We start from the raw sequence: 12,713 nt of genomic DNA, 5'->3' as shown, positions 1-12,713 counted from the left end.
AAATTTACTATTTCTTAAAGGATATGGGGCTAAAAAGGAACGTTTTTCTCCTCACCCTGCCAAATGTTTCTGTATTCCCTCCTCTGTAGATATGTTAGGCCACTGCCACCCCTCCTTCACTTGCTTCCTTATATCCAGTTGTCTGATTCTCTCACATACACAGAGATGCCTAAACCGGTCATACAGGTTCAAGCAATTTCAGTCACAGTATTCACTGCCAGTAAATCTAATTATTTCTAACTTGACCTTAATCAGAAGGCCACTCTTTGAACCCCTCCCAGCAATTCAGTATATCTGCAGCATGGCATGTGAGAACAGAAAATCCTCAGTCTGTTCAGTGGCACACAAGGAGCACATGCTTCCTCCTTCTCCCCTGCTTATCTCTCTCCCCCCTAAGGTGAAACTTGCACACCACCTCCCCTGGTTTCAGGTGTAATCATAAACCAGCTCAAGGCAATTATGGGTAATGTAGTCCCGTGGTTCACGCCTGTCTGTTGGAACCAGCGGTGCCAGGTTCCTGCTAGACTGCACATTCCAGCAGGCATTGCTCAGCACTCCCAAGAGGGAGGCTGGCCAGGTGTGCTCCGGCACCACCTGGACTCTGAGCACGCCAGAGTGTTTCAAAGCCAGAGCAGCATCAATTGCTCCTTCAACAGTACTGATGTCTTGAACAAAAACATAATTTGGATCTAGGGAAAAGCTCTGTTTCCAGAATGGTGAGTTTGGTTTTGTTTTTCTTTCAAGTATCTTTTGCTGGTTACATTTAAAATGCATTGGAGGATCTTCAATATCAGAGTAGTTTTTTGCCTGGCACTATTGCATCAGTCCAGTACTATCTTTTGGCCATTGCTAGTTCCAGGTGCTACTGAAGAAGGTGCAGAACTTATGGACATTTTGAATTGCATGATATCGTACCCCAGGGTGATTTGGGATGTGTGGAGAAAGGCACCTGCTAAGTGCTGGTGATTACCTTTGTTGAGAACATAAGTAATTGTGACCCTCCTAAATTTTTTAATCAATTTTAAGCTCTCCTTCTCTGTTCTTTCTATTTCTGTGAAATGAGCTGCTGTAGATCGGGGAGGGTGTGTGCGCATGCAACTCTGTGGGCTTTGTGGGTTTTTTTGCTGGTTGATTGGTTGGTTTGGTTTTATTGAAGCACTAAATGAACTAAAACAGTCCATGCTTGCAGCTGTTGGGTTGGCCTCCAGCTTTTGAGGTCAGAATGGTGAACACCCCCTAACAATCCTCCCTGAGAACAAGGCAGCCATTAGAATTCAGAGAAAGAGACTTTAAAGAGCACATAAACTTCTGGACACTAAATTTTTCATTCTCTATTAAAAGAATCCTTGAAAGGTAATACCTTCAGCCTAAGTGGAGGCAAGACCTATCATGCTGACATACCTTGAACCACCTCCCTCTATGGCTAAAAAATAACAAGGAGAGTTGGCTGCTTGTAGAAATAGAAAGATTTAAGTGAAAGACAAAAAAAGAAACAGCTCTTTTTCTTTTCCTACCTATTACTACCACTCAGCTAATACCATTTTTTTCATATGGAGGTATTTTTTTTTTAAGAAGAAAGATCAAAATGTTAACAGCTTGAAAATAGTTTTTGACTGGCATTATTATAAAAGGGAAATAGGTGTCCTCCTGAGTAACTGATACAGGGAGAGGAGAAGTGAAGGAATTATTGCTACTGGGTAGATCTTGGGAGGCTAAAATTGCCGCACTGGCAGCACTTTCCCTGGCCCAAAATCATGTATTTGACAGTAGTTAATAGAAAAGGCCCTGACACTGAATTTACACTCTGAAAGCAGCTGCAGAGTGTCTGTGTTGGGTGGGACATACACAACGGGATTAACAGCACAAGTTCAAGCTGGTTCTTGACGTGTTAGAATCCAATTTGGTGTTTGCCTTGGGTACATTAACAGCCAGGACTACCTACATTTGTATTCACTACTACAACAACAATATCCTGTGGGAGTATGTTCAACAGGCTAATTATATAGAGTCATAGAGTCAAAGAATTGCTTAGGTGGAAAAGACCCCTAAGAACATAAAGTCCAACCATTACACCAGCACTGCCACGTCTGCCACTAAACCATGTCCCTGAGAGCCACACCTATGCCTCTTTTAAATACCTTCAGGGATGGTGACTCCACCACATCTCTGAACAGCTTGTTCCAAAGCTTGACAACCCTTTTGGTGAAGAATTTTTTTGTAATATCCAGCCTAAGTGTTACCTGGCACAACTTGAGGCCATTTCCTTCTGCCTTATTGTTTGCTAGCTGGGAAAAGAGGCTGACCCCCACTTCACTCTACAGCCTCCTTTAGAGGTAGCTGTATAGAGTAGTAATGTCCCCCTTGAGCCTCCTTTTTCCCAGCCTAAACAACCCCAGCTCCCTCAGCTGTTCCCCAAAATACTTGCGTCCCCTTTCATCAACTTTTTTTGCCCTTCTTTGGACTTGCCATAGTATGTTGTAATAGAAGGTTTATTTAGCATTTAAATATTTGGTGTAAGTTCTTGTGCTGTCTTGCTTCCTTGTCTTTCTCCTCTTGTTATGAGAATGGCTAACTGGGTTCAATTGCACACTTCTTTGTTATTTAATGTTTTTGTAACTCTTTATCATAGTGATTTCCCCCTTTGGCCCAGCAATATTTGTGTTTGGTGGACTATCTGTGAGAGATTTCTATGGATGGTATCCAAGGGAAAAAATATCTTTGATGCTCACTATCTCTGAATTTGGATGCCATTCCTCTCTATTATTCAAAATAGATAAGCTCAAGATCCTTGAGAAACTACGTGTGTTCATGCCACTGTAAACTTTGGCACAAGTCTCTGCAGGGAAGTCCACCCTTGAAATATGTATACAAATATGTGGAACAAACACCAAAAACTGGCACAGTGCAGAAGTATAAATCACACTGCTGTAAAAGGCAAAAGACTGGCTTTTTTTGGACAGAACAGCCAAATATTCAGCCTAATCTGATGATCTCTAGAGGATGTCCTCCTGTCTGAAAAGCTGAGCTCTGAAGTAGTGGCAGCTGTAGTTCATCATGACATAGTGCATTTCACCACAGACATGGTGCATACTTGTAACAAAATCTGTAAAACAATAAGCGTAGTTCTGTCTGGAACTATAGGCTCTTCTATCACTTCTATTGCATATAATTGTAATTTATCTCACAGATGGAAAATAAACCATGATAAATAAATAAAATAAATAAATAAATAAATAAATAAAATTTCCCACAATGGAAAATAAAACATGATTTGGAAAGATAAAAAAAGCCACTTGAATATCATCCCTCTCCTTATGTCCCATATACTGCTGCTATCCCCAAACGTTTAGTCAAGTTTTACCTTAGATCTTTTTAACTTCTATGGAGGCCTTATCTTCTCATCTCTTGCCATCTTTCTGGAATTATTTTCAGTTCATCTCCTCCAAGTCTGCAATTTCAGGAGAAAATAGGTAGGTTTTTTCAGAAACTGAATTTCAGAGTAAAATGATATCATATACTAATGGAAAACATGTAACTTCAATTACCCCTGCAATATTTTACCATCTTTTCATCAGTACAGATGAGTATCCCATTTGCATTTCTGCATATCCTTTTTAAACTGCTGAAGGTCATGCTTAAGCTTTTCCTAAGAAATTTCAACTAGATTAGAAATCAATGTTTATGAGTAATTTTAAATTGTTCCTTTGAGACCACATTTTCTTATCTACAGCAAACTTAATCTCACTCTGGTTTTAGGCTTTCCTGTAGTTCTTCATAGTCTGCTCTAGTGTTAATAATCTCAGTAATTTTGGTTCGTGAGCAAACACAGTCAAAGCATTCTCCACTGACTTTCCCTTTCCAGCCTCCAGAATTTCCTCAAAGAGCCTATTGTGTACTTCAATATGTGGGGTCACTGCAGTACATCCCTACCAAGGAGCAGTGGTGAAGCTGAATCAGGGCTTTGAAACACTGAAAGCACCAGAAAACTGAAACAATTGTGTAGCTTGTGGCAAAGGAGGTTTTGGGCTCTGCTTTGGTGTCCTTTTGGTGATGAGCAAAAGTTTTTAGGTTTGGAGGTACATGAAATTTTATAGAAGGCATATACTGATTATTTGCTGTAAGAGTAGGAGTCCTTTTCTTGTGCAGTTGAACTTCATCTTGTAAACCAGCCTAATCAAGGAGAAGATGGCTATTTAGCTGAAAACTATATTATATGCTGCCTCTCCCTTGCTGTGTGAGTGACACTGCAGGCAGAAATGCTCTGAAATCCCAAAGCCCAGAAGAGAATAATTGAGGCCTTATATCTGGGATATGTACTTACAAAAGAATTTAGATGACAATTATTTGAGTCCAAAATGTAAAGAGTGGACTATGTGGCCATTTTCTTCAGCTCTCTCAATAGGGAAAGGACCTTTTTGAATTTTTAGAGAAAGCCTGCTTTCACTGGAGACTCAAAGTACTTACAAATCTTTGTATTCTTCTCTGCTGCACACCTGTGAGATGGAAAGCTGCCACCTTGCTTTGGGTAACTCCTTGAACACCGTTTAAGCTCAGTAGTGGCTGGGTGCTGCAGAATGGGCTAGTCCCCTTTCTCATGCCCAGCCATTGCTCCCTGCAGGCCAGCACAGGAGGACACTGAGTCATTGTGCCTGGACCAGCTCCGGGTGGGACCAGATAAGTACCAGTGTTGATGCAAAGGAGACACAGGACTGCTGTTTTCTGGAGCAGCCAGACAGACAGCCACCAGTCAGATGGCATCCCCAAGACCAGGCTTAGCCTCAAGCACAGTGCCACATGATCTCATTTATTTTCTAACACTTTGAAGACTTGGGAGACTTGACCCTTCTTCTGTTCCAGGCTTGCTCTGAACTAATTCTTTAATCCCTCTCTCTCTCTCTCCATGGAGGCATATAATATTTCCCTGCGTTAAATAGGGGCTCACAAGTATTTAAACTGATTAAAATTATTCTAGATCATATTGGTTTATACTTTAATCTGCACTGACCTCTAGTTAGATATAATGATATTATTTCAGGTTTCGTCTGTACCTACTAATAACTGCCAACAGCCTTGCTGGTCCATTGTGCCAGTCATCCTGTGACCATGCCAAAGGGAGCAGCTCCTTTCCCCTGGCTGAATAAGCTGCATCGCAAAACATTCGTGTAACAACTTGACAAGGAGTTGTTCAAGCTCTTACCTGAGCCTACGTCTGTAAAAAAATCCAGAAGTTTCACAAGTCAATGCAAAGCTTGTGACCCATCTGTAGAAAATCCTAAAGCCTCATTTCTGTCCTATTATCCTAATGGGACCAAAGTTTGGATATGTATTTACATTTAGAATAAACTATTTTTTAACATGCACTAAGCTGTGTAATTAAAAAGAAATGACATTGTCTGAAATAAGTTGGGGGAGGGACAACTGACGAAGCTTTGAAGTGGTTGGTTTATATTCATACATGATCTCACACAAGACCTCTGAGCCCTGGAGAAAAGGCTGTGATGTGATGATAACCTTCTTGGGTTCATTCTGATCCACAAGCTTTAGCAGGATCTCTGTAAAGGTGGGAGGGGTGGTGCACAGCAGGGAGACAAGAAATATCAATTTATTCATAGCACTGCTCTTCCTGTAACACTAATTGTTACCTGTTGCTCTGTGTGAAATTATAGTGTCTCAAACATGAGTAATGACAGATTGTTCTGCTCAGGGATTCTTTTTCTTTCTTTTCTTTTCTTTTCTTTTCTTTTCTTTTCTTTTCTTTTCTTTTCTTTTCTTTTCTTTTCTTTTCTTTTCTTTTCTTTTCTTTTCTTTTCTTTTCTTTTCTTTTCTTTTCTTTTCTTTTCTTTTCTTTTCTTTTCTTTTCTTTTCTTTTCTTTTCTTTTCTTTTCTTTTCTTTTCTTTTCTTTTCTTTTCGTCTTCTATTCCTCTTTTCTGGCTTGCATTGAGCAGTGGACACTAATATGGCAGAGCAGAAAAGTGCTACTAATCAGGAAAATATGTAGGAGAGCCCTTTGCACCTTGGAATTCCCTGATGTATTTTAACCAGTAATGATTGTACTGCAGTCACAAAACACACAGCAAAAGGTATTGTGTTCACTACTCACGTGCTCCCCAGATAAGTAAGAACTTCCCTAGACTTTTCCTCATCTCATGCAATAAATAGTAGCAGAAACAGAAGGACAATATCTTGAAAGTCTGAACTTGATGGGAGTTGTATTTTCCACCACTGCAAATATTTTTCAATTATAAATTGTATGAGACTTCTAAGTTTGGCTACTAGTATATTGTTTTACAAATGACAATGAAGACAAATGAAGACGTGGGAGAGAGAAACACTGTAAGGTGTGTGTGTCTATATCTGTATTTTCCTGCTATGTGTTATACATAGCTACACTTGTATCTGATTTCTGTTCACAGCTGGAAAGGGAAGACAAACAGTGTCAAAGGCTGCCAGGAGGTGTTATGAATACCTGCCTTGCACCAGTTAATTGCCTTTTCAAGGTGTAGGCACTTGAGAGAAGGACTCTTGTGATATTTATGCAATTATTTTCATCCCTTTGGTCTTAGTGACAGTTCTCTTCCCGTGGCACTTTCAAGTCCTGTTCCCATTCACAGATTTTCTGAGTGGTCTGGACAAGCTGTTTGGAGATGGATTTTTAAGGAGTTAGCACTTGTTTACACAATTCTTACAGTAGGGGTGGAAGACATTGGAATATGGTTATCAGTTTCTTTGTAGTTTAGTCTTCCCATCTTGGTTTGGAGTTTGGACTACTTAACCTTCGAAGGTAGCCTTCCAACCCAAACGATTCTATGATTTTATGATATGTAAACTTGTTTATCTGCATTTCCTTATCTTGTGCATTAAACAATCTGTTGGTATGAGGCTCTGTTTTTATGTATTTATACAAAGCTTAGCAGAAGGGTGCTATTAACGCTAGTTCTATAAGAATGCCAATGAAAAAGTAAAAGAAAGCCCTGATTTGAGCCCAAACACAATATAAACACAAGCTCTCACGCTCAGAATTGGATTTTTTAAACAATTTTCAGTTCAATAAAAAGTTTTACAATCACACAATTTGTCCACAATAGCATCTAGGTAAAATTCTATGGCCCCGATTCTTAACATGAGGAGGAAAGAGGATTGTCTTACTGTTTTTTTTTTTTGCTTTGAAACCTATGAATTAATCAAATGTAGTGATTCTTAAATTATCATAACCATAGGATTTTCCAGATTTCTATGCCTGTGGTGCCAAAAGCTGTGTCTTGTCACAGACAGGTCTATGAGGCTAATAGAAAAACCTAATTGTTTCCTAGGTGGCACATCATGCCTCTCCTAATATGGAGAAAGTGCAGCAAAAGCTCCCTCAGTTTCCCTGTAGGCAGGAGGTTTACTTATGGATTATGAGTTAAGCCTCGGTTTTTTAAAATGCTGATCTCTAAAGAACTCTAAAATGAAGTTACTTGTGTGGATGCTAGTGATTCAACATACTGAATGATGATGATAGACAGTGACTTACCATTTTAAATATTGCTAAAATCAGCAATTTGAGATTAATCTGCGCTGTAAAATAAAATGATCTGATCCAGTTTTCACAGCAGAGCAAACTGTTTAGTTACATTTATCAAGACTGTTGGGGTGTGACATCATTTCTTCCTGTGTGGAGTAAAATCTCCTGAAGTTCTAAAGATTAGAACTTGCACCATCTTAGACAAATATCTTCTTATGTTCTCATTCATGACCTTCTCTGTGATACTTTTCACTTCTGGTGGATGTGAGATTGCTGTATAATAGTAAACAAAAAACCATTACATTATAGAAGGTGTTTAGATAATAATGATTCAAGTTTTGAGCAAAGTTGTGAGCAAAATTCCTAATATTTACAGATGAAGGAACCGATACAAAGACAACCCTGGGTGGTGATCTGTCAGGAGCTGACCTGAACTAACTTCATGCTGGGCCAACATTTGGACCATGCACGTCCAAGAATATTTGAAAAATTAAAGTTTAGATGAAGCTTTGGAAGCAGAATATATTTAATTTGAGTATCGATTGACATGCTTCATGCTTTTCTTTCCCTTTCTGTATTAGACAACTCTTTGTTGGAGAATCTTGTGTTCTGCAAATACCTGCTTGTCATCATCAGCGACCTGAAATACAGATGAATAATTGCCATAAAAGGGAGGCTGAAAAACACGTTCAATAAATTGCACAATCAGGATTACATGTGTCTGTAGGATAGAGATAAAACAAATAATAGGAGTCTCCTGTCTCATTACAGCAAAGGAAAAATGCCTTAAGCAAGGTTACTTGGTGTCATGCATCAAAGTGCACATCAAGGTGTGTGCTTGACTTGCTATTTGTAAGCTAAATGTTAAAAGGATGTTTATGATATTTAGGACATCATGGCACTTGTATACCTTAATCAAGGAACCACTGGCAGTGATGGCAAGGATATATGTGCAGTGGTAGGAGTGAGCTGATTGACCTGAGCAGTCTTTCAACTGCACTGTAAATGTATTGTGTATGCTGATCTCTATAGAAAAACAAATCCAACACAAAATAACAAATTTGTTTAGGAAAAACTGAATGGTGGAATTTTGCATATAAGGTTCTGCAGTATTTCACATAACAAAACACACATTTTGAACCTTATTATCTTGAGGTGTAGGAGCTAGTTAAAGGTGTAAAACTCAACACTTGATGCCAAGGAGGTGAGATGGGTAAGGGAATGCTTTGATCATCAAAGTCAGTGACCTTATGGAAGGGCTGCGAATTCTTCCTCCCACGTTGTGGTACAAATGGAGCAAGGGCAGTAAATTTATGAAGGTGACACCAGAAAAAGTTTTTCTTTAGGGCTGGCATTTGGAAGGTGTTCCTGAATAGGCTGAATTCTCTGACCTGACACATGGCAGGTGCCTTCAGGTTCCTAACGAGGAAAATCAAAGCACTAAAAAGCTACTGTAAGTGAGGTCTGGATTTTAGTTTATTTGACTTGTAATCTTGTATCTGATCCATTTCTGTCCAAAGCAAAGGCTGCTCTGCTGTTACTGATCAGTCTGAAGCAGACCAGCTAGAAAAACAACTCTAGCTGCCTAGAAACATAGATCCCAAAAAGAAAGGGCCTGTGCAGGGACTTTGTGCCCTGGGCTGTTTAGTGGTATTTGAGATGGATGTCTGCTCTTTTCATTGCTGTAGCCAATGTATGGGACACTGTTGGTAGTTTCCTCCAGCAGGGAGGGATTATCCTCCCTTCCTGCAAGCCAGGCTGTCAGAAAAACAACTCTAGACATCACATGAAGATTTTATTTCCAAATAGTAGTTGTGAAATTAATGTGGTTTTGCAGGATGTTTGAATATCCTAGTGGTCACAAATCAATTTTCTGTAATTTCTGTAGTCTGACAATAGCCTATAGAGCAGTTTCACTTTGTATACCAGGTGTTTTTTCTTTCTTGTGAGTGGAGCATCACATGGCTACCAAGGTGGGTTTAGATGACAAATGCCACCCAGGATTGGTTTTTTTGTTTGGTTGGTTTTTTGTGGGTTTTTTTTTTTTGTTTGTTTGTTTGTTTTTTAGGAAGCCAGTGAAATCATGGAGCTTCAGCTTTTTCAAAGACTTAATAGTATAACATATTGAACATGCTTAGCCTTTAGAAAACTGAAAGGCAAGCATGCTCAGTATCTGTGAATGGTGATGCAAAACAAAGAATTGAAACTAGGACTGTCACAAGGTTTAGGAGTTGTCACTTTTCTTGGTGAAAATTATTTTGTGCTTGTAAAAGTTCTTGGAAAAAGGCAAGAATGGTTGGAGTTGTGGATTTGTTTTTGTTTTGGTTTGGGGTTTTGTTTGTTTTGTTTTGGGGTTTTTGGTTTGGTTTTTTGTTTGGTTCTTTTTGGGTTTTTGTTGTTTTGTTTTGCTTGTTTTTTATTTATTGGAAGGGAGGAAGGAGATAGGGGCAGACCAAGGGAGAAGCTGGACATAATATATGGTATAAATGCTGTGATTCTATCTAAGAGTTACTGATCTACAGCCTTTCACTTCCACTGGAAAGGCAATAACTTCAGTTGTGGTGAAAAATGGTAAAGCTTGCTGAGACAGAAAAATTGAAATAAAAGTCTGGGCAGATATTTTGAACTGATGGAGTATAACCAGCTGCATTTCTGAATCATTGTCCTGGAGATTTTCTGCAGGGGTATCTAAGAGACTCTCTGGGAATTTAATAAGTTTGCTTTCAGTCCAACTTTCTAAGCAATTTGTAACTACATCTCTTCAGCCACTGCTTTTATTTCAGGATGCCAGTCCTGGCATATTTTTTAGGACAAATGAAAATTTTTCTGCAACTAAACTGATATTTTTTTTTGTATGTAAAAGGATAAAATTTATGATAATTTATGGGTTGATTTGGTTTTTTTGTTTTTTTTTTCCCTTTGGCCTGTGACTGAAGTGGAGAGTCTTTTCTATTATAGAGCTTGGGCCACTGACATCCTCATTTTCTGTCCTATACTCATTCCCTCAAAATCTCTAACACAATGTCATAGCCAGTGAACCTGTGTGGAGATAGGGAAGGAAATAAGAAAGAAGAAAGCAACTGCTTTCTGCCTTTTTCTTTGCACCACTGCCATATTAAATGCAGAGAAGGAATAACTTTAAGTTATTATTAACATTAGTTTTCTTCATGGCAAATGGTATGGGAAAATGTTCTAGAGCTGTGTGGGATAGATTTCTTGCATCATTAGGCGCCCATCAGTGTATAGTGCCAGGTCAGACTATTCCTGAGCAATTACAGCTCTCTCAGCTGCTTCATCAAATTTTGCCCTCAGTGATGTTGGCTCAAAAGGAAGAGCAGGAACCAGTGGGAAAGTAGGGTGCCTGTCTGCTGATGGGCAGGGATGTCAGGAAAAGCAAGCTGGAGCTCTGCTGCTGCTTTTGGGGGGAATAGAGTCAATGTGAGATAAAAGTCAGCACAGGAATGCCTGGGCTAACGTGGTATCCAATTTGTTGTACAAACATTTCACTGTTTAATTTTGGATATCAGCCAACTGGCTGGTGAGAACCTCGGGAATAACTTCTGTGTCTGAGTTGTTCAGGGAGAGTACACAGCCTTAAGATGCTTCCAGGGGGTAATACTATCAATTGCAATATAATAGTGTGGTTTTCCTGGATGGGAAAACTGGCTTTCCACTGAGGTAATTCATCTAGGCTAATGGTGTGCACCACCAGAAGGAGAACTGCTGCTGAAAACACAGTTGGATTCTGTGGTGCAGTGAAGAGATTGAAGGTGGTAAAGAATATAGGGATGGGAGGAAGAAGAGACCTGGAACAATTATCTCTTACACTTCTTGCTCTCACTTCTGTAAAGAAGAAATTGTTGAAGGGTGACCATAACTTCTGCATAAAAGTGGATGAGATTGAACATGTTATTCTGCCTATTGTACTAAACATTAATGACCAAAATATAGATGCCCTCCTCTAAACAGGTAGGAATAGATAGTTCAATGAATGAGCCTGTAAAGCAGCTAGATTTAAAAACTAAATTTGCACACAAAAGGGCATGCAATTTTTTGGAAACTTGTTGCCTCAAATCTTCCCAAACTTGATTGCTCCTTCAGAAGAAGATCCCCAGTGACAATGACCACTCTATTTAATGTTTGGGTTTTTGGGTTTATTTTTATTGGGTTTGTTTTGGTTAGGTTTGGTTTTGGTTTTGGTTTTGTTTGTTGGGTGTTTTTTGTTTTGGTTTTGTTTTGTTTTGTTTTGTTTTTTTAATGGAATTGCTTTTTTGTTTTGTTTTGTTTTTTTTTAATGGAGTCATTTTGGTTTTAAAACTTCCAGCAGTACTGGAAGTAGCAGTTCTTAATTTTCTTAGTTAGGACTTCTTTCTTTTTCCCCTGATATGTGCAGTCTTCTGTAATTAGAGATGGATCATGAAGTTGGACCTGATATTGCATGACAGTTTGTCTTTGTCTGACTTCCTTTGCTGGATCTTTATCATTTTACAGTTGATCTGGCAGTCATATTATTTCAGTGAAAGTATTCAGTTCAGAGGTTCAAATGTCCTTCATTAGTACAGAAACTATCCATTTAAACATGTATCCTATTTGATAGAAATAATTGGGCCTTTTCTTGTCAAGAGCACGTGTGATTGTTATGTAAAGGGAGAGTCTGCAGTATAATGAGAGGTGCTGTTTTTGGCTTTTAGAGAACAAAATGCATTTTTATGAACTTCCCTCCCTTCTTCCCTTCAAAATTGCGTTGTCAAAAATAACTTTAAAATATTGGCAGCTGTAACTTAATGGACAGCTCAGACTATTATTAACAATGCAGGCACAAATGGTTTAAATGCAATGATGTCTCACTTCTGGAGAAAAGATCCAACCAAACTTGGGGAACTGTAATTGCCATAAAAAGCAACAAAGGAAAAGTGCACTTTCTGCAGTTTATCTTGGAAGTTGTCTCTGTGATTAAGACTCCCTTTCTGATGCTCTTTTTGCCATGTTTTTCCTAAAGTGTCAAGGATTATTAAACAAGTTCTTCAGTCAAAACAGATCAATACACACAAAAAAGGTTACAGTCTTTCCTTGTGAATATTACTGTGATCTATCAAACATACTATTAGTGCTGGTACATGGTCCCTGTGCCTGTTATGTGGCCAGTCAAGTAGAGCAAAATGTAGTTTATGGATGCATTGAAGAATGATTATGCTTGCAGTTATTAAC

At 38.9% G+C, this 12,713-nt stretch overlaps 1 protein-coding gene across 1 annotated transcript in view; it reads left to right on the top strand.

Annotated features, from left to right (window-relative positions):
• Nucleotides 1–580: 580 nt before the first annotated feature.
• MACC1 (MET transcriptional regulator MACC1) overlaps nt 581–12,713 on the top strand; it is a 33,669-nt gene continuing 21,536 nt past the window's right edge. The window contains exon 1 of the mRNA XM_063152832.1: nt 581–716. Coding sequence (XP_063008902.1) covers nt 714–716 — 3 coding nt within the window. The 5' untranslated portion in view covers nt 581–713. The remainder of the gene's footprint in view (nt 717–12,713) is intronic.

This window comes from Melospiza melodia, chromosome 1, assembly GCF_035770615.1.
Source record: "Melospiza melodia melodia isolate bMelMel2 chromosome 1, bMelMel2.pri, whole genome shotgun sequence".
NCBI lineage: Eukaryota > Metazoa > Chordata > Aves > Passeriformes > Passerellidae > Melospiza > Melospiza melodia.
The sequence above is the reverse complement of the archived record's forward strand: the minus strand, read 5'-3'. Positions and strand labels throughout refer to the sequence as shown.